The sequence below is a fragment of the Saccostrea cucullata genome, unplaced genomic scaffold, assembly GCF_032062105.1.
Source record: "Saccostrea cucullata isolate Sc308-1 unplaced genomic scaffold, CSIRO_AGI_Scuc_v1 ctg5135, whole genome shotgun sequence".
NCBI classification, from domain to species: domain Eukaryota; kingdom Metazoa; phylum Mollusca; class Bivalvia; order Ostreida; family Ostreidae; genus Saccostrea; species Saccostrea cuccullata.
Window position 1 is genome coordinate 1,995 of NW_026931273.1, and position 27,396 is coordinate 29,390.

At 31.4% G+C, this 27,396-nt stretch overlaps 1 protein-coding gene across 1 annotated transcript; it reads left to right on the forward strand.

Annotated features, from left to right (window-relative positions):
* The first annotated feature begins 1,807 nt into the window (after nt 1-1,807).
* LOC134232054 (BTB/POZ domain-containing protein 2-like) lies at nt 1,808-27,396 on the forward strand. Its single transcript, XM_062714026.1, has 3 exons — nt 1,808-1,834; nt 20,132-20,388; nt 24,962-27,396. Exons 1-3 carry the CDS (start codon nt 1,808-1,810, stop codon nt 25,986-25,988), a joined length of 1,311 nt encoding a protein of 436 aa, XP_062570010.1. The 3' UTR covers nt 25,989-27,396.

Genomic DNA, 27,396 nt, shown 5'->3' on the forward strand with positions numbered 1-27,396 from the left:
TATTTTATCATACTATCCTACATTATCGACATTCATTCAAGATGAATAGAATCACCACTTTTCTTTTTCAAACAAAAGTTGGCGCTTAGTTTGTAAGTGTTTCCGAGTGTCCTCGTTTTTTTTTCTTTTTTTATCAACATTTACAGATTGATTCAAGGAAAAAATACTACGAATTCAAACAACTAACAAATAATCAGGGTTTTGCGAACAAATGAAATAATTCTGTGCAGAAGTTTTCAATCTTTGTTATTAGGGATTGATCAAAGTGTAAAAAATGATTTAGGAAAAATATCAATATCTTTTTTTTGTTTAGTTTTAAGAATAATTGTATGTCGTGAGAAAACTTATTTAAAAGTTTTACGAAATTATAATGGGTGTCTAAAACTCTAAAATTAATGTGGGATTTTTTTTTCAATATCATTACTATTTCCTATTTACAGATTTAATTTGAAACTATAAATGATTGCTACCATTTATAATCAATTATAAGCAGTATTTTTTTTAAGAAAAACAATAGACCAATGAAGAAATTTACATGTACACCATAGAAATGATTAAATAATCTTTATATTGCAATTTATTTCAAATACCCCGATATAAGTAAATTCTTATCACATAAAATGACAGAAAACATTATTAATGAAGTTAAACATTAAACACGGACCTCTAGAACACTCAGAAACGGGATGTGATGTCATTAAAGGGAAGAAATTCTTGGTTGACCGTTAACATAGGCCCCTTACCCATAACATGATTTGTCGAACGAGAAAAAATGAAATTTCAAAATTTGAAAACTCTAAGATCATAATTAAACATAATTTCATATGAAAATCCGTATTTATGTGAATTAAACATTTTATACATCCTTAATTATGTGAAATATACATTTTAAAATGTATATTTTAACTATTAACGTGTTGACAAATTATGAATTCATCAATCAGCCACAGATTCTATAATTAACTTTTTTATTTACATTAAATTGGAATTTAGGCATAAATTCTGTATTTATTTTAATAATTTATCATATCTTGTAATTACATGTATTTTATTTATGCAGCCATCCATGCATTTATTTCAATATTTAAACTTGCATCCATTAATTCACCAGAGTATTAAATTCTGTGCTATGTAAATACAATTTTTTTATGCTCATTGTGTGTTATGATTTTTTTTATTTGTATTGCAGCTATACATTAACAATTTATTATACTAAGTAATCCTTTTGCCTGTTTGCTTACCATAATAGTAGTTTGGGCGGGGAAGGGGGCTTCCAGACAAAAAAAATCATCTTATCTTTAACTCGTAGAATTATCTGATATGTCTGTGTGTGGGGGGGGGGGGTGTCGGAATTTCAAAAATCATTTTCTGTATATATACATATTAGAAATTATATTTGAAATACTGTTCTTATATGTCTGTGAATGTAAGTGTTTTGTGTGTATGCAAACGGTTGTATATATTTGAGTTCATTTTTTTATTTATTTAGTAAAGAAATTCAAAAAACATATACATGTAAATAAAGAAATTTGTTTTATTTTCGGATACTAAAATACTTGAACATGATTTATTATTAATTATTATTAAGAGTGCATACATTATTTTTTCGTCTATAAAATAACATGCATATGCACCACAAATACAAAATTCAAACTCAGAAAACGCAATTCAGATTTTTTAAAATCAATATCTGAAAGTCAGCACTTGTAAAGTGATGTATAAATTTATGAATATACTGAATCAAAAGATCGGCAACTCTCGAAAGAAAACTAACCTTATATAACCCAGATGTTTAATCGTAGTTTACATGCATTTGTTTGCCAAAGGACGAAAGGTAAGCATTTTAAACTTAAATTTTTGTGTATTTTTATGAGAGTGATTATTTAACATTGGCTTCACAATTGATATATATCAACTCGTTGATCTATCCCAATTCCTTTGTAATATTTTCAAGTTTAATTCAATTCATTAAAAGTATAAATGATTTTTTTAAGAGGCAAGCGCAACCTACTTCCTGTTACGTATCATAAGTCTTAAGGGTGAAAATATGCATGTTATTGGATATTACTGTTTACATTGGTAAATACTATTTCCATTTTTTTTTTATATATTATTTATTTTTTTACTTTCGTTTTCAGCTCAATGTATTTACAACGGAAACCCTTAGAGATATATATAAGACGACAATTATCATTTTTTATTGATACTTGTAATTATATAGGGAAAAAATGTTTTCATGTAGATCGAAAACTTTACATAGTAATAAAAAAATCTTTTGAATACTAGTATATTCATTAGAATAATTACATGAAAGAATTAATGGAAAAAGATGTGTTTGTGAAACACTGATGCCCCCGTATGGCAACATAGTGAAGATAAAACTTTTCTAAGATGCAAACTTAATATATTAGTACCAAGAGTAGAGTCTCCTAACTGGATATACAATTGTATTGTAAGCCCTATCTGTTCGCAAGTTATGGCCAAGCTAAAGTTTTTTCATAAGTTCATAAATCTTCAAGATCAAGGTCATAAGGTCAAGGTTATTGGTATCCTATGAAAGGTCTTTCCACAAAGATAACATATTTGAAGTATGGAAGCTGTAGCTCTAACCATTCAAAAGATTTGACCTAGGTTAAAAAAATATTATAGTACGTAAAACTCCAAGATCAAGGTCAGAAGGTCAAGGTTATTGGTAATGACTGAAAGGTCTTGTCAGAAGAATTACGTATGTGAAGTATGAAAGCCCTAGCATTTACTCTTCAAAAGTTATTGCCAAGGTTAATTTTTTTTTAAAACTCCGGAAATCTCCAAGGTCAAGGTTAAAAGGTCAAGGTTATTGGTATCCATTAATTGCTCTTGCTACGTGAAGTATGGAAGCTCTAGCCCTAACCGTTCAAAAGTTATGGCCAAGGTAAAGATTTTTTAAAAGTAGGTCAAACTCTAAGGTCAAGGTCAAAAGGTGAAAGGTCTCAATATCAAATGAAAGGTCTTGTCACATGGATTAAATATTTAAAATATGAAAGCATTAGCTCTTATCAAGGTTTATTTTTTGAAAGTAGGTCAAACTTCAGGGTCAAAAGGTCAAAGCTCTTGGTATCTAATGAAGCATCTTCTTACAAGGATTACATATGTGAAGTACGACAGACAGACAGATAGACACGACAAAAACTATATACACCCGAAACTTCGTTTAAGGGGGCAAATAAATAATTGAGCAATACTCCTTTTGTTGTAAAGTCATTTCTAAATAATAATATCACTCTTGATCCTGAAAAATTCACATACCATGAACACACGGCGGGTTAAAACTGGTGAAGAAAGCTTTTCCATGTCCCTCTGTATTGAACCCGTCATCGTAAAAATTAAAACCACTAACACAATCATGCAATAAAATTCTGTGAAACATGTCAGTCAAATAATTACCAAATACAAATTTGGTCATTATAACGAAAATTAATTAGCAAAATACTTATAATGAAGAATATAGTTATAAACCCTATAATTAACATCTACTTATTTGAATGTGCTTTGAGTGAGTTATTAAAAATAGACATACCAAGAACGTATATTTACAAATCGAATGAGTTGAGAGAAATACAGTGTAGTGAAGAGTTTGCTTTCAACTTCAGTAATGCTAAGGAATGCTCAAAGACAATTTTAATATTTTTAATCATTCATATTATATATGAAGAACATTAATGAACCTTGAAATTAAACATAAGAAATATATAATAGTGTGGGGACACATGTTTGAATATTTTATATTTTATATTTCTAAATAAATTTTATTTTATGATAAAAATGGTTTTAATTTATAGCAAAATGTCCTTTTTGTTTTAAATATGCCATAAGAAGGTTAAATTGATTTTAATGATATTTAAACAACCTTACTCCTTTTCTGTCAGGCCACTCCTACGCAGACATTGAACTTTGTAAAAGCATTATCACAATGGATTTTGAATGATAAATTGTATGGCAAACGTCTTTTAATTAGCTTTTCGTCGTCAACTGTCTTTTTTATCGTTCGTTTTTAACACATTTATCTTGTTTTACCTTGCACTGACCTAAATAAAATTTCGTTTAGTGGCTAGGAAAAGATTTTTGTTCAATTTATGAAATATATCTCCTACAATATAGTAGGTTTTAAGTCATGAATACATGTAACTAGATTACCAAGACCATAATGCATTTAGAAATAAAATTATATCGACTTTTATCTCTTACACTAATAAATGTTTGAATTTTGTGATTAAAAGTATATGCAAGTATCTTACCAATATGAGCTCAACCCAAAACGAAATTGATTCCTTTAAGCCAAAGATGATTAAAATTCACCGTTTAATTATTACTGCAAAATGTATTTGAAACTTTCATCTTGTTTTATTAAAATTAAAATGCACATATGTATTTATGCAAGCATTCTTTTTTCCCATTAAATTGCAGATTTGTGTATTGTGGCGAAGTAGAGGTAAATAAAAAAACTGTCATCGGGGCGCTCTACGCTGCTGAGAAATACGATATTGAGGCGTTGAAAAAAGAGACAGTATCATACTTTAAACAGAACATAACAACGGAGACTGTTTGTACATTTTTGGAAAATGCCAAGTTATTTCACTTAGAACGTCTGACTAAAAAATGTATGGAATTTATAAATGAAAAGTGCTCAATCATTTTACAATTACCGATTTTCTTACAGATAAGTAAGGACACCTTAAAGGAAATTTTATCCTCAGACAACCTAGAAATTGAGGAGTTAAAAGTTTACCATTTTCTGATAAGTTGGGGTGAAGGTCAGTGTGAGGTGAAAGGTCATGAGAAGTCGGATGAAAATATCAGAAATCAGATAGGAGACGCAGTGTATCGAGTCCGTTTTCAGTTCATGGATCTAGATATGTTTGTTAGAAACGTTTGCAGACGCAACATACTTACTTCGGAAGACAAATTAATTTTGCAGCAAGTGATTGTTGGTAACCTGGAGAAAGAGAGCACAAAATTTAATCTTGGAAAGCGGAAACCTGCATTGAAGACTTGTAATGGTTTACGTAGTGGTAGCCATTTTGAAAATTGGAGGTATCCCGACCATAAAAGACGTAGACAGGATCATCGCACGGTCCCATATTGGTTGCAGCATTACATGTAAGTCCCTTATTGGATGCAGCATTAAGTTCCCTTACTGGATGCTGCATTAAGGACGAATTCCTGTTCCTGATACGTATAAGATTTGGCATAACATGCTTGCAAACTCGATTAAAATAGTAAATATACCTTCACAGAATATAACACAAGGGAATCCATTGGATATCCAGTTCAATATTGTATTACAAGACCTATACTTATAATTCCCAACAAAATAGATAAAATGTGCGTGAAGCTTCATGGGCCATGGAACTCTTCAAACAATCTGTTTGGGAACAAGGTGTTCAATTTGATCTTTTTTTCGACATGATGGAGAAAATTTTGAATCTTCAGATTCTGGTGGACAATTTCCCTTGTTTATCTGTTTATTGCATACATTCAATTAAATACCTGGTAAAATTAGATTTACTCTTATTATTTCTTTCAAGGAAAAAATACCCCAGATATTTAAATTGTCATAAGTGTTTTTGAAAATAGCTACAGTATTAAAAATCTCTTTTTTCATAATTTGTCCAAACTTATTATGACCTGTAACGTTTCATACACATAAAGTTGAATACGACTACTGTGATTAGGCAGCAACTATTAAGGCAAGGAAACTGAGATTTTTAAACTGAAATATGTTTTGTGTTACATGTAATTATTTTTAAATTTAAAAGTTCCATTCCAGAAAAATGTGACGACAAAAACAGTTCATGTCTTAAACTTGGTGATAAATTACATAAACAGGTTATTTCTTTTTCTTTTTTTTTTTACATTTTCAGTAATGCATAATTGTCAAATTCTTAAATCGTTCCACATATAAAAAAAAATATTGTTGAGTTTCAATATTAGAGTTATGATAAGGCTGCACCAGAGATTTTTTTGGAGAAAGAAAAGCACTTAAGTTTAGAGAAAAAAACTGATAAAAAAAAATTAGATATGATTTTTTTGTCCATTAAGCAATGATTCTTATAGTAAATGTGACAATACATTTTGAATGTGAAAATTCCATCACCACGGTCCTTTGATCTTAATACATACATGGGTGCCTTATGTGTCCAAAATACACTCTATGTGCACATGTAGTACTTTTTTCTTCGTAATTACATGTGTACTTTCAAAAAAACGAAGGAATCTTCTTTTATCCCATGTTTGAACCTTTATCCCCTGGATATAGCTCATGGGAAATCGTTTTCATATCCCACACTTAAGTGCAGTTATGACGTCACAACGGTTTTTGCGTTAGCGAGAGGAAGTAAAATATAGCAGAGTCCTATATAAAACAGTGTTAAACATCGGTTGTGAAGTATTAAACATGGGATAAAAAGAATCTCCCATGTTTTGTAGTTGGATATGATTTTTGCGTTAGCGAGAGGAAGTAAAATATAGCAGAGTCCTATATAAAACAGTGTTAAACATCGGTTGTGAAGTATTAAACATGGGATAAAAAGAATCTCCCATGTTTTGTAGTTGGATATGATTTTTATCCAACTCGTTGTGTGTTTTTATCCCCTCGCCAAGGCTCGGGGATAAAAATCACACAACTCGTTGGGTAAAAATCATATCCAACTACAAATCATGGGAGATCCTATATTTATCAAATTTAACAATATTCTGTTTCTTTCCTTCATTTATTGATATACGAGGGTTTTTCGAAAAGTTCGTGGTCGATATCAATTGTCTTTATATTACTGAATAGAAATTTAATATAAATACAATATATTGTGTAAAAATATTTGTTTTGTTGGTGTGTGAAGTGTCATTCCATTCGATTTAATAGAAATCAATTTACTTCATTTTAAAATCAACATGTTTTGTACCCGCGGAGCACACTTGAAGCCAATGTAACGTAAAAACATAGCGTCAAGAATTTCTTTAAAAATACTTTGCCTGTACATTTCACATGGTATAATCTAAAGCCCGCTCATCAAATCTTCGATACTTGACTTATTTGTTAAAAAATGCTCTTGTATAACTTCTTTTGTTAAGACTTTAACTTCTTTTATAACTTAACTGTACTTTCACAGGATGTGCAACTCTGAAGCTCATATGTCTTTCCTTGACGTTCCAACTTTTTGAAATTATTGTGTAGATTTTAACAGTTATAACGCAGCTTCACAGATTGTCAATAACCGATACAAAGTCTTTGTCACTCAAATACTGCCTGCACTATTTGTACACATCTGCACACGATTCGCTTGTGACATATTTTCTTGATTCCTACAACATTTTAAGAGTTTATTCAGGCTTTTTCCTGAGTAAAACACAAAACTGCGTCGTTATCTGCTGCTCCGTGACGTTCTCAAACGTCACAGTATTTTTTACAATAACGACTACCCATCTTCTCTAGTTGATTTCTTTTCAACAAAGCAAAATGTAAAGCCATAATTTGGTATACGAATCGATGTAACAATTCTTGGTTTGACTTTTAATGTTGTTTTTCTTTTTTGCTCTATTTTGCAGAGAATATGATTACAGACGTTATATAGTGTTTTTTTCTGTAACTTACTAAATTTTGACCCGCTCCGCGATCCGGTTTTTGCATTTTTAAAATCTGGATACGTTTTGAAGAAATCGTAATATTTTGGAAAAATTTAAAACAAATCATTTGGATTTTTTGTAAAAATATTTCTTGCAAATTTGGATAACATTCGACGTCAAAGAAAAAAAAAACATATGACAGTTGTCCACGAACTTGTCGAACAACCCTCGTACCGGTACATGTATTTCTTTGCACTCGAAATAAAATAAATATATGGAGATAACGAACAGTATTCAAGCTCAAAAATTCATAAATCAATAAAAAATGGAGCAGAACAAACACGGAATTTCTAATCATCAGAAGATCAGGTAAGATGGAGAAGTGAAGCGGGAAGCTGTTTTCCTTATATTTTCATTTAGCGAAAGTTATCGCCCTTGTCGTTTTTAATTACTCATTAAATGTATTGAAAATAAATACTTAATTAGTGCTGAGTTCCAATTAAAGTGATCAATAATAATTTTTGTATGTTACTTTAGTTGGATTACTAAAGATTGGTTGATTGGAAGCTTGATTCGTGTTTTAATTAGTTTGTAAATAAATAATCACTATGTATTATAAATGGTGTTAGGCTATATAAGGGTTTTTACTGGCATTTTTTTCAGAGTGTCGGTTCTAGAGGTAAAACTTGACAAACCTGTGAAGGTACGTATAAGTGTGCGGACTTCCCTGCTTATAATGTACTGATCTAAGTATTAAGTGTATGGTCATCCCTGCTTATTACTTGTCAGAGTGTGTGGTCATCCCTGCTCTGTAATTGGCATCTCTTAGCAATAAGTGTGCAGACATCCCTGCTTGTTGCTGCGGAAGATCAGGTGAGCGGACATCCCTGCCTGCATCTTGTGGTAGAGCATTGGTGTGCGGACATCCCTGCCAGTGTCTCTAGGCTAGAACCATAATAGTGTCAAGTGTGCGGTCATCCCTGCTTGTCACTGCGCAAGGGTAAATGTGCGGTCATCCCTGCTTGTCTCTTGTGGAAGTGCGCTGGTGTGTGGACTTCCCTGCCAGTGTCACTTGTTCGCTACCAGTAAAGACCTTACATAAGGCAGTACCAAGTGATTAAGACTGCGCATTGTACATATTTGCAGCATCTCAAGGCTATCCGTTTTTATCACGGATACGGGCCTGCGGGGGTTCACAGGCAGTGACCTCCCTTGCACGTTACAGAAGTAAGCATTTGATAGTTCAATGTTGGTTTATTTGTTTCACGTTAGATTTCATTCACATTGAGTTTTTCTTTGCTTGATAAATACATGTTTCAGCAATAATCATGAGAATATGTCCAGCCATTACCATATTTACCGACTTATGCATGCACAACAAATGACATTATTACGAAATTATAAGTACATTGTAAGAATTTTTTTACTGAAACGAATATTATTTGATTTTTGATTTTTTTTTTCAAATTGAACAATTACCGAAAAAGATGAAAAAAAAATAGTTGAAAAAACTCAATTATCTGACAAATTAAAAATAAAATTCAAAAGAATTTATCTTAATCTATATATCATAACACAGAACAAAAAGAATAAGTATATTTATGCACATTTAGTATATCTTTTATGACAGGTTCAATGTATAAATATATATTTATTATAAATGAATTGATTGATTGTATATTGTTTAATTTAACGCATTTATAGAGTCGCCTATTATAAATGGAAACTATTACGTAAACTAAATATACACCTAACGAAAGTTTCCTTTTATTAGCATTTGTAGGATTTAATAATTTTTAAAGATGAAGATTGTATTCATTTTTTTCCATCTATTAATTGATTGATTGATTGTATATCGTTTAACGTCCCTCTCGAGAATTTTTCACTCATATGGAGACGTCACCGTATGCCGGTGAAGGGCTTCAAATTTTGACCTTTACTCTGCACTCAGGGCCATTGAGCAGTGAGGGATCTTTATCGTGCCAACGCCTGCCGCTGACACGGGGCCTCGGTTTTTAAGGTCCCATCCGAAGGACCCGCAACTTTTACTTCAAAGTGCCGAGCGCATGGCGAAGGAACAGTTGCTACCCATTTTAACGACTAGGTCAGCAGCGGCCGAGATTCGAACGCACGACCTCCCGATCACGGAGCGAGCGCTCTACCGACTGAGCTACCGTGAACGGTTTTTCCATCTATTAAGTTTTATTTATAGTATAGCTTTTAAGACGTGGCTTATAAACTCTTAAAATCAAAATAAATGCTGAAATTAAGACAAATTATGAAGCATTTAATCAAAGAAATCAGAGAATGAATCAGCATGCCCACCATTAACGACAGATTCTGTAAGTTTTCTATCACAAACAAAACCAACAGTCAGTTCCGTTATATCTTGTCGGAGATCATATCTACCGTCACATTTTGGTACCAATTGCATAACATTGAATCTTTTCTTTTCCTGTCTACATTGGCTATGTTCATACGATTCACATTCCGTTCTGTTGAGTTTCTGTGCTTTATATATAACCCTTGGGATCCGGTTCTCGTCAACATCAGGTATCCATACCCAAGCACATGTACCACTTCCGGTTTGAGCGGGGCATCTGTTGGCTTCATCAATCATTTTTGAAATTCTTTCAAGAAATGACAAGGGAAAGGTTATTCTTTGAGATTCCTGACCAGAGACTGGGTGAATTGGATGATGAGTTATTTCTCCGCGAAGAAAGGCAAAAAGAATAGATGATGTATTAACCTGAAAAAAGGATATATATTTTTAATGGAATGTTATGATTCTTTTATACAACTGTTTTATAAATGCATCAGTGAATAAACACGCATATCTTAATTATATAAATCAGTTTGATCTCATACTAATACTAAATTTAACCGATAAACATAACTGGATTGGACAACCTTCATAAGTCCTCTCAAAAATACTTAATAAAACTAGAGGCACTGTGAGCAATGAGCTCACTAAATGATACCCCATGCCTCCCATAATGTCCATTTGTTGCTATATTATTTTACGGTAATGTGTAAAGAGGAATAACTCGTCCTATCAAATGTTATTTAGAAGCTTGTATAGGTGACGTCATAGGTAAACATATAATGGCAATGTCCATGATTTGCCATAGGAAACCTAAATACGTTTCGGATTAAAAAAAAGTAAAATAGGAGGTATACAATGGCAATATGTAATAAAGATTCTGTGAAACTTTCATTAAATTTCACTCAGTAGTATAAGAGGAGTTGCGGATTACTATATACCCTCCCACTTTTCAAGCAGGGGGTATAACTAGAGGTACTGTAAGCAATGAGCTCACTAAATAATACCCCCGCCTCCCATATGAATATAATGGCAGTATCCATGTTTTGCTCTGGAAAATCAAAACTATATGTCAGATCAAAAATTAAAATAGGAGGTGCACAATGGCAATATGTAATAAAGATTCTGTGAAACTTTCATTAAATTTCCTTCAGTGGTATGAAATGAGTTGCGGATAAGAGATGGGTACCCAAAAGCGTAACAGACGGACGGACATACCGATTACTATATACCCTCCCACTTTTCAAGCGGGGGGTATAATAACAAAATACTTACCGAAGTATGGGTTTAATTTTGGAAATGAACATTCATTTAAGAATTAAATTTTACACGCACCACAGTGTATTTCGAGAGAAATATTTTGCAATTAAAGCAGCTGTATTTTAAGATATTATTTTCGTATTTCAATTACCAGTATTATCTTCAGGAAACAGATTTTGTTGCTTAAAAAATATAAGGACGTAAAACGTTGAGAATTTAAACGTTAGTGTATATTGCTTTGATAATGAAACAGGGCTTAGTTTAAACAGCTATGTTTGTTAGATTTTTTGTCTGGAAGAAAATGCGAATACTTAACTTTCATTTTTTATACTGCTATTGAGAGAAACTAGAATGATTTTTAGGTACAATTAATGAATTCTGCGGTTTTCAAAAATCTGTTGCTCATATGATAGTGGAAAAAAATAAGAAAAGTTTTGAATTGTCATAAACTGAGCTGGAGATTTTCAATAAACTGTAGTTCTACATATCCCAGATTTTTTTTCCCTTTAAGTTTCTTTAATAATTCAGTGTGTGATTGGATAAAACAAAGTTATCTTGATCAAACCATCGTTAATCTCAAGAAAAAAGTTTCATGAGGGCAGCTAGGTCTTTGTATCGAAATTTAAACCAAAGAAAAATTAAATTTTCATTGAATGACCTTGAGATTTTCAATTTAGTTTTGTCCTCCACATGTCAAATGTACTCTTTCTCACCTAAAGAATATCTTAAGAATGTACGGGTTGATCCTATTTTCAAGTGTTCTTTGAAAATAATCTTTAATCCAGTATCATTCATTATTTATTAAATTTTTTTTTTACCTTTTTCTTCATTATACATTTAAATGTGTCTATTGAAACACATAATCTTTTCATCAACATCAAAATTACAAATTTTATTACAAATGATTTGACTTTTCTCTTATTTCTACCTAGTTATTATCTGTAAAATCAATATTTTCATTCAAGAAAAATAGATGTACCACTTTTCTTTTCAAACCAGAAATTTTCATTCATTTGTAACTTCCTACAGTCCTTTTTTTATCAATATAAACAGATTCGTTGTAAGAAAAAAAATCCTTATGAAACAACTTCTACTACATGTAAATGGGTTTTCGGATTTTTTTTTTAAATAATGGTATCTCAGAAGAAACTAAATTAAATGTTTTACTAAAAAATAATGGGTGATGAAGATTAAACATATCTTTTTTAAAATAATATTTTCACAATTAAGGATAATTTTAAATGATTGCTACATGTATTTTAAGCAGTATATTTTCTTCTCAAAATAATTTTATTGTAGGTAATTTACATATACTTAAAACAATGAAAAAAGAATCATTTTATTTAAAACTAGTTCAAATATCTTGAAATATGTGTGAGAAGTAATACATTACATTAAAAATGAAGAAAAAACATTATTCATGAAGTTAAACATCGAACAAGGACATCTATTACATTCGGAGACGGGTTAGATGGCATTATAAGTAGACATTCCCGCTTAACCGTTCACACAGGCCATTTTCCCTTAACATGATTTTGCAAACGAGAAAGACTTTAGAAATTTCGGTTTTGTACTGAAGGTATTATTTTTTTAATTTCAAAACTTGATTCAGATTTCGACTTAGTGATAGATTTGTCCTTATTTAAATCAAAGTTCTTGTAATAATCTTAGATATTGCAAATATTTACGTTTACATATAACTACTTTGGTCATTTCCTTGATTTCAATTTATTTGTCGAAAGATTGTCTCATTTTTTGTTTTAAAAATATTGAAATATATTTTTAAAAATGTAAAAGGATTGCTGAAAATTAGTAGCAAACTTCTTTTTTTAAATTATGTATTTCTCATCTTTTTTACCCTATATTATACAGATCTTTAAAAAATATCGTAAAAAAACATAATTTCCTGTAAAAATCTGCAATTAAGAGAAATGTGCATTTCAAAATGGCCATATTAACCATTACCGTGTTGGAAAATTATCAGTTGATAATCTGCCAAAAAAATTAATCTTTTATCTCTTAAAATTGGGATTTTAACATTTATTTTGTTATTACTTGTTTTTTCTTATTTTGTAATTATTTTAGTTATTCATCAATCCTTGTATTCATTTAAATATCTCAATTTGCATCAATTAAGGACAGACAAGACGTTCCTTAATAACAGATAAAATTTTCCGAGATTTTGTCATTGAAGTATAGCTACTTAAACATGTTTACTCACAAAAATTTGAGGTACCTTACCAGGCATTTCTGCAAGATACTAGGGGTAGTTTTTCTTATATAATCCTTTTGGATTATTTATTTATGTTCATTACGTGTCATGTTTTTTTATATTTCTTGCAACGATACGTGAACTATTTATTATATTAAGTATATATTTTGCCTGTTTGCCGGTCATAAAAGTAGGGGAAGGCTTCGAAAGAAAAATAATCATTTTGCCTCAAAACTCGAAAATCCTATTTCATATGTGTTGGGGGATGGGACTTTTAAAATTATCTTCTGTAGTAAAAAGTTATGTTTGAAAACAAATTGAGATCAATCCCCCCTCCACTTTATGGCACGTGCCTGTGAAAATGTTCCGTGTAAATGCATACGTATTGTATAAAAATAAGGGGGCCGACTGGGGTTTTCATTGCGCAATGTTTCGCGCATCACAGTAAAATGGAAGCGTATTTACTGTAAAGCAACTTTTTTCACTTAATTAATAACATTAAACAAAATTATGAAATTACAGTTTTAAAAAATGTAATTACAATGTTATATAACTTCTTTTTTTAACCTACTTCGCAGCTGATAGGTAGGATGACGTCGATATAGTGTGTTTGACGTTATGATAAATTTAAGTTCTTAAGGAAAGGGATAATAAAGATGTTATTAAAGAAAAAATTAATAACATACGCTCATGAAATTTAAAACATAGATATCTGAGAATATCTCCATTATTTTTTAGTATAATTTCATATAAATCCTTTGTGACCGTCATACCAGGTGGGAGTATTTTGTAGTAATCTATAAAAAAAAAGGAAAATTCGTTAATTTTTGGCATTTTGAGATTCCCTCTCTAGTAACAATTTTGTGTTTCTTACATATAATGTACAATAAAGTATTACTCATCATATATAATAGTTTGAACAAAATGACTATCGTGGTATTTGTATAATTTTATATAAAGTGCTAAAATTGGCACTTTTCTATATAATTTCTATAGTAAATGTACCTGTATTTTGGGACGGTCCCTTACGAATACCTGGACGGTAGATTTCTACCAAACTCAGCGTGTACACTGAAGTTAATGTAAGCTATATATGATATAAAAATGAAGAGTTTCGCTGTTGTAGTTTTCACACAATAAATACTAAGAATAGAATACTAAGTTTTGTGTAAGTGTAGATACTCAGTTGATTTGACATAATTCCCGTCTATTACAATTAGCATGTAAGGGTGGGATGTGTCCTAATTTATGACCTTGAAATTTGGTAAGAGTTATCTCCCTTTATTTTCAATTATTAAAGAAATCAATTTTAATAAAAAAAATTATCTGGTAATTTCTTTTTAATTGTCATTCTATGTCTAATGCTTCAATGCATCTTTCCACAACAGTATTTAATGATATTCTAATTATTCGAAATTTTATTTTAATAAAAACGCTTTTCCCCATACACTTTAATGCAATCTCTTTTAATTAATTACTGCTTAGTTAATGAAAAGTTTGACATTTTCACGTGGGCAATTCTTTTCTATTATAAAATGCTTCTATTTAATGTCAGAGTATTATGTACTTAATGGACATTAAAGGATAGAGTATTTAGTCTCATTAGGGATTAAAATCCTTAATTTGCGGATACACATGTATGAACATGTAATATGTGATTTTCTTTTTTTACTTTTTCGGTGGTTTAAAAAATTTAGTTGCTGCCATTATTCACGTTTTTTTATTTTTTCATGAATATTCGAAAATCCGCACTCTTAAACTGACCTTAAAGTTTATTAAATCAACCAATTTTTTTTTTAAAAAGGCAGCTCAATGAAATTCTTAACTTTGCCAAGCGTTAGAAATGTATTCATGATTCAATAAACAAGTTAGCTAGTAAGTCTGACAAATTTATCATACATGTAGATTCATCTTTTTTGTGAATCGTTTTCCTAGAAAATGACAAATGATCAGCAGTGAACTGATAATAATTCATTTGATGCTTATTACTTTGGTAGAGGATGTGTTAAACATGTTGATAAGAGATTTTTCAATTAAAAATTCAGATGATGTTCCACAACCACAACAAACTGAAGAAGACGAGACATTCACTGTCACTACTCCTGCAGCTAGTAAACCTGAAATATTTATCATACATGTAGATTCGTTTTTTTTCCTTAATCAGTTAATATTATTTTTCTTGGAAAAATGGCAGAACATCAACAGTGAACTGATAATAATTTATATGATGCTTATTATTTTGGTAAACATTGTAAAGGGTGTGTTGAACATGTTTAAATTCAGGCTGTATTGGCAGAAACTGATATTCAAATTTTGTTGTAGAAAAGATAAGAGACAAAGAAAGTGGAAAATTTGTCCACAAGAAAACAGGGACAGTAACAGACTTTAAGAGAAGGAGAAAGATGTGGAGAGAAAAAGACTGAGTAGAGGACTTAAAGTTTTTGAGAAAATGGCAGCATTTGCAAATGACAACAAAGATGTCAAATATTTTGCTGTGATAAAAAAGGTGAAAAAGTTCATTTTTCTGTAAGTGAAGATCTAGTAAAGAACTTCAAAGAAAATAAAAACATTCTTAATTTCAAAGACTCAGTGATTGAAACCAGAGAGGAATCAATTCTGAGAAAGATCAACAAAGCCAAAGTCAAACATAATGTCGTACAGCCATCACCGTATAAAGGAGCCCATGGCACTGGTTTGGGCTTTCTACCAGGCTGTTCTCAGATGCCCCCAAAGGAGCTACAGCATCTTGAGCTTACCAAGATGACATCTACAAGCGGAGAGGATATAGCTGCTATTTCTAAAGAAACTGTTTTGATTTTAAAGTCAAGGATTTTCCTTAGGGAAAAAGGAAAACCAGTGAAAAGAAGACAGGCAGAATTGGAAGGAACATCAGGAGCAGACATGGCAGAGGAAACGAAGTAGGAAAGAAATAGGGAAGAGGAAGAGGCAAAGGCCGGGGAAGAGGCAAAAAACAGTAGACATGGTAGATTTAAGTGTACAACGGGAAAGAATGTAAATATTTCGTTTTCATTTTATATCTAGATTTAAGTGTACAACGGGAAAGAATGTAAATATTTTGTTTTCATTTTATATCTAGATTTAAGTGTACAACGGGAAAGAATGTAAATATTTCGTTTCATTTTATATCTACTGTGGTTACATTAATATTTGCTGGCATTAATTTTCATGGATTTAGTAAAATCATAGTTTCAAGGGAATGTCAATTTATGGTCAATAATATTATAAATATAATATGTTTACATAAGTAAGACTTCAGTGAAAAATTAATTTTTTGAATATACATAACGAAATTCACAAAAATTAGTATCCAGTAAATATTTATGAAACCACAGTACTTCAGATGATTTAGTTTTTTATGTTGCAAATTGAGTAATCTTTATTGAAATTTTGTAAAGGAGTGTTTGAATTTTGATTGAGTTTAAGTGTTAAAATTACTTTTATCATGCTAATAACACCAAATAATGTAACATTTTATGTAAACCAATTGAGCCTCTATGTCTATGTCAATTGGTTACCATGTTTACTGAATGTAGTAACACTGGTTTCTGAAGAAATTACTTCAGATCTGTTTTATTATGAACATAATGAATAAAGCATTCAAATATTTTCATTCAAAATTATTTACATGATGCACAATATGATGACAACAACAGTGATGATTGTGCTTATTATGCTAATGGAATGAAAGTGATCATCATACTTATGCCAACAAATCTCTTAATTGTCACAGAAATATGTAAGAAGATGGTACATGTCTTCTCAAAAAACCGGAACTTTCTCCAAGTCGTCTGTAAGAAGTGTCATTGCTAAACTCCAACACATAAAATCAGTGAAGTTTCAGTCTCCCACTTGATACTGGACCTTCAAAATGGCGTGTCCCAATGTACAGACAAAATGTCCTCCTAAGTTTCTGTGTCACTCTCAACTCAAGCGAAATGACAATGCATATGTCTGTTAGCCCCCATTTCTTTCACTGAGACAGCTAGCGGGTCCCATCTGTTTGTAGGCTCGGGAATGCATTCCATCACATATGGATGATTCCGGCTAAACTCTGTTGGCATGTTTCTGAAGTGATGGTATCTAAAAGGGTGCTATATATATATATATATTGAAGAATAGGTGTCAGAAGAAAATTGAAAGTAGAGGGGGGTAATTGAAAGGGGGACTATAAGGTAAACCCCAATTTTTAATGTCTATATTATGTCTATCTATGAAATGAAAAGGAGGGGGGCGGTTTCTGACGAGTATGTTTAAGTTAAGACTAGAGCATGTCTTTCAACATGTTTAATAAACTTTTAGAACTAAAAAAAAATTTAAAAGATACATTTAAGATATACTTTCTGCTATATAAACTTCCCAATTGTTTGAAAATCTGAAGAAAACAAACACATAAAATGCATAAAGCTTTCTACATGTTCTATCTGTACAGTTGACAAGTTAATCATGTAAACAAAATTGTAAACATGATAAATACTTATTTACCCATTAATCGTTGAGAAGAAGAGGATAACTTTGTCCGATACGTTGTCCCATCCCTTTTCTCTTCTTAATCTTTGGACTCTCTTTCGCCATCTTTGGCGTCTTCGAAATGAAACTTCCATAATTTGACCAGTGATTACAATAATTTGTGAAAATATTTTTTGAACAGTTCAATATGTTTGTTTTTGTTAAAATTTGATGAATTATGGATAGAATTGCAATCCTATCAGAGATGTTTTAATTAATTTGGATGGAATTCCATCCATTTCATTTGAAGGATGGAAATCCATCCTTTTTTTAGGACGGATTTTCCATCCAAAACTTGTAACTTTTAGATCGGACGGTTTTCCGTCATGGACTTGACTGATAAATAGTGTAATTACGAATAGTTATGAGCATGCTGTATCTGAGATCGCCAACACTCAATCGCATCATCTCGAGTCTTTCCATCAGAGGTCGGAAAAACAACCTCGAATGTATTAACATCACCGGATGTTAAAAATTTATATATATTTCCTGTTTATTCAAATATAGGATAGACGAAGTTAGAAGTCCCTTCTATAGTATATTTTAGGTAATATCATTACATTGAATAAAGTTAAACTCCATATTCCACAGATAAAAGGTCTCCATGCATTTATTTCAAAGATCGTGAAAAGGGAGGGTTGTCATTGCGTCTACCATATACATTCGAGGTCGTTTTTCCGCTAGTCGGAAAGGCCCGAGAAGTTGCGATTGCGCCAACTCTCTAAAGAAAACAAGTAATATTACCCGAACATTTCACCGTAGTTTATATGCATTTGTTTGCCAAAGGTAGGCGTTTCAAACATTTTTTGTGAGTGTATTTTAATGAGAGTAATTAGTTTATTTAAAAATGGTATCGTTTTTTTAGATATAATTATAATGAACTTGTTGATAAAAAAGCTTCATTATCACAGTTCCTTTGTAAGTTTACAAGTTTAACACAGTCGGTCATTATCGCAATGTATCAGATTATTATATAACTTGATAAGTGATACGGAAAGAGACACGGATAAGCTGCTTCCTGTTATGTACACGTATCATAACTATTCAAAGTAAAATATACATGTTTATATTACATTATCCTTTTTCATTTTTTTTAATTATGTATATTTTTACTTTCGTTTTAAATTCATTGTATCAACTACGGAAACCCAAAGAAGTAAAAAAAAAGGTAGGAAAAGTGCCCTTTCTTATTGATATAGGGACAAATGAAATGATTGTTTCGTGTACATTGAAACTTTAAAATACACCGTAATAAAAGAGTCTTTTGAATATATTGATTATAATAATTAGGAATTAATTGAAAAAAAAATAATTGTTAAACACCCCGTATGTTGTAAAAATCATATTTAAATTAAAATATGACTCTAAAATTCGGGAAAAATCACGGACCCTGGAAACACAGAGGGTTGTTCAGTGTCTATTTTCATTTAAAAAAAAAGTCTTACGACTGTGACAAAAATTTCACTACTCTTAATTCAATGAAGATATTTTTATTGTTTACAATGCAATCATAAAATAGTAATATAATGTAGTAGAAAAATAAGATTTTGGCAGGTTGCATATCCCTTGAAAAATGGTGGGAAATTTCATTCATGTAGAGTTGTCGTTCGTATCTCTTTCAGTGTTTATAAATGAAGCTACACTAAAAATGAGGTCCATTACGAAAAACTTTTGAGGTTCTTTATAATTTAGTTTTACTTTTGACGAAATCTAATATTCAAAATAAGATTACTTTATCATTACATTTGCTTAGATTTCAAATTATAAAAATTAGATCAATTCAGCAGAAAATGACATGAACTATTTTTGGCGGATGTTTATGCATGTTTTCTGTTGAATATCATCGGAGTAAATTGGTCAACACAGTAGCCTCGCTTTCGGCTCTATATAATCGACACAAATTACTGCTCATGTTAAATGCGTGATGACCAAGGGAGATTGAACATAGCTCAAATCCCAAAAAGACAATAATGATAACAATTTTAAAGTATTTGTATATGAACAACAATAATAAATCTCAAGCTTATACATAAAGAATATATTTAAACATGGGGACTCATGTGTAAATATTTTAGATTATTTGTTGTCAAATTAAATTCTATGAAACAAATCGGCCAATTTTAAAGCAAAAAATCCAAATTGTTTATTAAGATTACCTTTGAATACGAATTATTGAAATAAAATTTTATAATTTAATCTTTTATATGCAGATGACAGAAGTCAAGAATTCGAAAAACTGGCGTTCCGGCCTCAGTGTTGCTGAATGTAACAGATATATGCTTAAAAACGAGATCCATTGTGATGTCTCATTCAAGGTTGGGAAAGAAGGAAAGCTTGTTCGCGCTCATAAGTATGTTTTAGCGTGCAGAAGTCCCGTGTTTGACGCAATGTTGTATGGTGACCTGGCGGAAGCTAATGACATTAAAATTCCTGATATTGAGCCATCTGTATTTCATGTTCTTTTAAGGTAAAATTTTCGTTTTATTATTTCCTTGCCGTATATTTAGCTCTATGAAAATCACTTTCATAAATCTGTTGTTTTTTATCTTTTCATTACGTTTTACGAATCATTTCTACAATAAATAATTGCTACATAGTAAATCAAAGTATTAAAATAATAGCATTAAGCATTAGATATTCTTTATATGTATAGATTTGCAGTCTACGCAATGCCTGTATTATGCGAATGTGCTGAAAAAAAAGTCATGTTCATAATATAAACGCCGTATTTTCTTTTTCTTTTAATTCTGTTGAAGTCTTTCATTAGTCATATGCACAGAAATTATGTTCAGGTTTTGCTGAAGTATTTCCTCTGTCAGTTTTGGTTCATGATATACATATACCATCGTGTATTTTTACTTCAAATACTTATACTCATTTTATGCACTGCCATGAATATGACCGGGCATATAGTGTTTGTCATGTCCGTCTTCCGTCCTGCCGTCCATCTGTCCTTTTGTCCTTCGGTCACACTTTGTGTTGAGTTCAGTTCAAAGCTCAGTTTCAAAGGTACTCTCCAAGATATTTTCATCAAACTTCATAGGCTGATAGAAATTGATAAGAGCTATGCAGAAGCATTAACATTTTTTAACCTTGACCGTTCCTTTGACCTTGAGCTCACTTTTCATAAATAAGTGTTTATCTCAGTTTTAAGGATAATTCTAGATAGTGTTATCAAACTTTATATGCTGATGCATACTGATGAGAGCTACTCCATTGCATTAACATTTTTGATCTTGAACTTTCCTTTGACCCTGACGTCACTTTTCTTAAATGAGTGTTTAGCTTGGATTTAAAAAATACCGTTTAAGATAGTACTATCAAACGTCACATGTTGATACATACTGAAGAGAGCTATTCAACTGCATCACCATTTTTGACCTTGACTTTATCTTTGATCTTGACCATTTTTTTCTTATATTAGTGTTTAGCGCAGTTTTAAAGAAACCGTCCGAGATATTTATATCAAACATCATATGCTGATACATACTGATGAGAGCTTTTCAACTGTATCAACATTTTTTTTACTTTGACCTTTGCTTTGACCTTGACTTTGCTTTTCTTAAATTAATGTTTAGCTCAGTTTTAAAGATACCATTCAAGATATTTTTATCAATCTTCATATGTTGATTTACACTGATGAAAGTTATTCAACATTTGACCTTGACCTTTCCTTTGACCTTGAACTCGTTTTTCTTAAATTAGTGTCAAACTTCATATGCTGATACATTGTACATACTGATGTAAGCAATTGACCTGCATCAACATTTTTGACCTTGACCTTTCCTTTGACCTTGACCTTACTCTTTCAAATAAGTATGTTGATTTATATATAAATGTATGCAATTCAATTGCATAAACATTTTTGACCTTGACCTTTCAATTGATCTTGACCTCACTTTTATGAAATTGTGTTTAAGTAAGTTTTAAAAAACCGTTCATAATATTTTTTTAACTTCATATGCTGATACATACTGATGAGCTTTTCAACATTTTTTGACCTTGGGCTTTCCTATTACCTTGACCTCACTTTCCTTAAATTAGTGTTAAACTACATATGCTGATAAATAATGATTTAAGCAATTCAACTGGATTACTATTTAAAATATTCTGATCAAATTTCATACACAAATTCAAATTTTCATGTTGCATTACTGATATACCCACGGCGTAGCTGCAGAACTGTAGCGTTATGGTTTTGTATTTTAGTCTTTGACCATAACGCTACAGATCCCGTAATGCAAAAAATGTGCAATTTAAGGCTAAAGATTTTTTGCACACTTTTGGGGAGAATTTCTTCACTTTTCAGCATTGGCCAATCAACTACTGTTCACTCCCTAGTTCTAGACACATGCTTTTACCATTCTGTATATTTTATCTACCTCCAAACTCTTTCAAGTTGTCTCTACAGGCGATAATCTCGCTGTAGGTGAAATTTCAGCAATCCAATAGCCAATTCTATTCAAGCGAGATTATCACTTGCAGAAACGACTGCAAGGGTTGAAAGGTTGGAGAAAAAAATGCAAATTGGTTTAAGAATGTGTCTAGAATGCATGAGTGAAAGATGGTTGGTTGATTAATGCTGGAAAATGGAGAAATTCTCCCCAAAAGTGCACAAAAATTCTTGCCGTAAATTGCAACTGTTTTGCATAACAGGATCTGTATCGTTATGGTCAAAGACTAATAGCTTTGTAGTTCTGTAGCTACCCTCGGCGGGGCATTCATGTCCTATTGACATTATAGTTTGCAGCTCAGTGTAAAGTTTCACATTACCTCAAGATCTAGTTTATGGCTGCGCTCTAGATAAATTGTACACGCCTCCTAACCGCAAGCTTTACGACGGGAACTTTCTTCTTATCCCTGATTGGTTGCTCGTGCAACATACTATTTCCGTTTCAATGTTGATAATTTGAGTTGACCAATCACGTGAATTGTTTACACTAGTTGCATCTGACGAAAAAGATCGTGACTTAACATAACACTTAACTGCAAACTTTACATGTAATATTTCTAGTTTTTACCAGAATCTACTCTGCTCTTCTTTTTGTCAGAAAATGATATCAACAAATATTTGAATTGAAAAGATCATTTATTACAAATACCAATGAAATATAAAGCAGTATTGTTTTATATAAAATATATTTACAAGAAAAAAATTAAAACAGCCCAAAAGGTACATGCAGGGTGTCTCAGCTAACATGTTCCAATTTTGTGGTTTCAGTAGAAAATTACACAGTGTAAACGAAATATTTTTTTGGAAAAAGGAAAAATACATAACTGACAATTTTATCAACATGGAAGTTTGAGTAATTTTGAATCAATTATTCTTTTAAGACAGGCATTTTAAAACATTGAACAGCACGACTAGTTTTCATTTTATCGTTATTTTTATGTATCTAAAAGTCGCAATATTTTCAGTAAGCATCCCTATTTTGTCTCTTAATTCCTTTATGAGATATATTTTTTGGACATTTCTAATGAAAACATGTTTTCCAGAAAGATGATTTTAATTTGAAGACTTTCTTGTGCAAATTCTTATGCACTAATATTCATGATTTTAGAGATTTTCTGTTTGCATTGATTAGTTTTTAAACATCCATTGATCCATTTATGAAGAAAAAACCTCAAAAACCAATTTTTGAAAATTTTATTAAAACTTCAACGGAAAAAATTAAATGACTTTAATATCTTATATTGTTTACAACACAATGATATTGCAAGAAAATGGGCTTTAAGGGGACGAAGGATGTATGCTCATGTGACTCAGTTGAACTACGTCATAATCTTTGATAAAATATGTACAAAACGAGATTGAAACCACAGTACTTGTATATTTTTTTGACTGTTTGTCTGCGTTCACCATCTAGTATAAAAATATCTGAAAACATTTAAAATTTCTTGCAAATATTATCAAATTACGGAAAAGATTTATCCACTCTTACGTTTCCCTACACTGCGCGTCCAGCGCGCCGTTGACGTCATAGTGGATCTCTTAGTAGAGTAAGATCATACATGGTAAAAACGGGTAGTATAAAATCATAAAAACGGGCCATAATCTTTGCATGGTGGGGTATTTTGTGAATTTCAGAACGCAAAAAATATTTTTACATGGTTGTTGACGGAAATGTTCCGTGGGCATGTCTTATTTCGCTTATTTCAGAAATGTGTGACGTCATAGTTGGGTTTTCCCATACTCGAGAAATGTAAACATGACACGTTTTTCTCATGATCAGGTCTCGTTTAACTTTGCCCCGTACAATATTGAGCTCAGCTTCACCAATCGATATTTTTACAGTTAATCAATACAATGACTAACTTGAACTTCGACGTAAATTTTCAAATATTGAATGATAGGATTTTTTGCAAATTATTTTTTTTTATTGTTTAAGTTGTCTTAAAAAGTTGGTAAATTTCCGTCTTCAGATGTGGTGTTACAAAAGGATCTTGCTTTTTCGAATTATTAACCCTATTCATACTCTAAAATATTTTAAAAGACACATTTCCGCTGGCATATTTTTTATCTATGCTGAAAAAATTCAATTATCGACCGAGTAATGGACCCAGAAACACGGACAATCAACTCTCCGCCCAGACACTGTGGGGTATGGTATTTGTCACTTAATATCTCAGAAATAAGTCTAGAAACCTATTGATATGTCTGCTTTATAGTATGTGGGACATACTAAATAAGATATATACAAAATCTGAAAAAAATTAATGACAGTTATTTTTTCAGCTAAAGGTCCTTCCTCGCCTATAGATATAGTTATTATTTTTATATATATTATTACTGTGCAAAAATATAGACATTAATAGTCGGGGCATGTTTGTTGAAACACCCTGTACAATAAAAATGAAATGCATATCTTAAATATGCCCTAATAAATAAAGAACAATCATGCACATAGAATTCTATAAGTATACCAAATAAAAAACACATGACTAAAAATGGCAAAAAAATGGGATTTGATCTGTCAAAAACTTGTCGTAAACCAGTAGGTTAGATGATATACTTATAATTTATTAAATTTTTTATATAGATTTCTGTATTGCGGTGATGTTGATGTTACTGAGGATACAGTAATCGGGGCATTGTACGCTGCTGAAAAATATGATGTTGAGGAATTGAAAAAAGCATCGCAATCATATCTAGATGAAAATATTAGAACGGAAACTGTCTGTGTAATCCTTGAATCTGCAAAGTTATTCAAGTTTGAAAGTCTGAACGAAAAATGTATGGATTTCATTGAAAAAAATTGTGTTTCAGTATTTCAGTCGCCGTCTGCTTTAGGACTAATGAAAGAAACCCTCAGCGAGGTAGTCTCGTCTGAGAACCTAGATATAGAGGAGATTGAGATATATCACTTTCTAATAAAATGGGCTGAAAATAAATGCGAAAGGAAAAATATGGTAAAGTCTGATGAAAATATCAGAAAAGAAATGGGAGATGTCATATATCAAGTTCGTTTTCAGTCAATGAATTTAGAAACATTTGCAAAAGAAGTTTGCAAACGGCAAATACTAAATCCTGAAGAGATGATTAATTTACAGCAAATAATTGTTGGTAATATAAACAAACGAAACACAAAATTCAATCTTGGAAAACAGAGATATAAAACGTTTACGGTTTTACGAAGCAGTGGGCCGAATGCTGGCTGGGGTTATTCGGGTCCCGAGGACAGTTTAGAATTTACTGTAAACAGAAATGTTAAACTTCATGGTTTTCTGATGTGGGGAGGAAAGTCGGTTCCATATACATACACGGTTGTGGGCAAATTGCTTGAAAACTCGACTGATGTCGGAGACATACCTTCTCAGATAATAGAGAAAACCGATTCTATGGATTATCAGTTTGAAGTTAAACTGAGGAAGCCCGTGGTTTTATTTCCTAACAAGAGATACAGAGTTTGGGTTAAATTACAAGGACCTAGCAGCTGGAACGGTAAAACATACAAACAGTCCGTTAACGAACAGGGTGTCCAGATAAAATTTTATACGCATAGAGGGGAGAATAATTGGACTTCGGATACTGATGGACAGTTTCCGGGATTAATCCTGTCATTGTAATGAGGTGATATACGTTAATTCCGTGGCAACATCAAACTAATAATATCTGTTCGTATATATGGCATATAAACTGTTTATTTTTCGATGAAAAATCAACACAGACTTGTACAGGGTGTTTCATAATATATGTTACATTTTGAGTCCTCAATTTGACAGACAAAAGAAAAAGAAACAGATAAGTCTTTTCATCAAATTGATGCACATATCCATAAGATTCATAATGTTCAATTACCAAGTAAGATATTAAACACTGAAGAAAATCTTAAACATTAATGAAAATTAGTAAAATTTCCAAGTTGTGCCATTTTTGCTACGTTGAATTTCACAACGTCAAAAGTTCACATTACATGTTCCAAATGATCTCCATTAATTCAACAATAAATGAAGTTGCTTCTTGAAATTTGTATGTAATCTTGTCACATATTTTTGCTTAGATACTCCTCATTTGAAGGTACACATTCTTTTTGAGCTCATTCAGTACCTGTGGTTTACGATTGTACACCCTATTCCTTACGAACCCCTCAGAAAACTAGAGCCCAAAAATTGAGATTGTCGAATGCAGAGGTCAAACTGTTTCCTTGCATTAATTATTGAAAATTTGTATACTAATTACTTCAGATCATATTTAAAAGTGCATTATAAGCTGAAAATGCCGATATTACCATAATAAATTTCTGAAAATATCTTTCAGACACTTATCTCAGAAGTGTGCTACATTGAAGATCGTGTCTCAACTTCAGCAATAAAATCTCCACTTCTTAAAGTCTTCAGGCTTTCTGGAATACTGTGTCATTTATTGCATACTGTCCGTCCCTGTCCTAGCTTTAACCTTGTTACTACCCTTCTGATAAGCATCTTAGAAAGCTTCTGTTTTTTTTTGGTTTTTTCAACTTGTGAATGAATGGAATGAATATTGGCGACAAGATTTGAAAAAAAAACAGCTTTACAATTCAGCACTGAGTGTATAAGTCAAGTCGATTTTGAGAAATATTCATATTATGACATCAACATTTATAGAACAATTAATCATTGCAAGACCATGATTTCCTTGACTTTTTCAAAAATGCAGGGTTCGATGTTTAAAATGATATAATGGTTGAAAGACTGTATACAGGGTTATTTTCGCCCCGTCTTATTTTCGCCCTTTCACACTTGCAAACAATTTTGCCCCGTTTTAAATTCGCCCAGTCATAGTTTTGTTTAAGAAATACTACTGTATTCTTTGAATTCGCCCCGTTTTAAATTCGCCCAAATGAGGGTCGGGCGAAAGGGGCGAAAATAAAACGGGGGCGAAAATTTCCCTGTATACAGTAGAAATATGTTAGGTAAGAAAAATAATTAGATCTGAAAATGTAACATATATTATGAAACACCCTGTATTTGATTCATTATATTCTTTTCACTACTT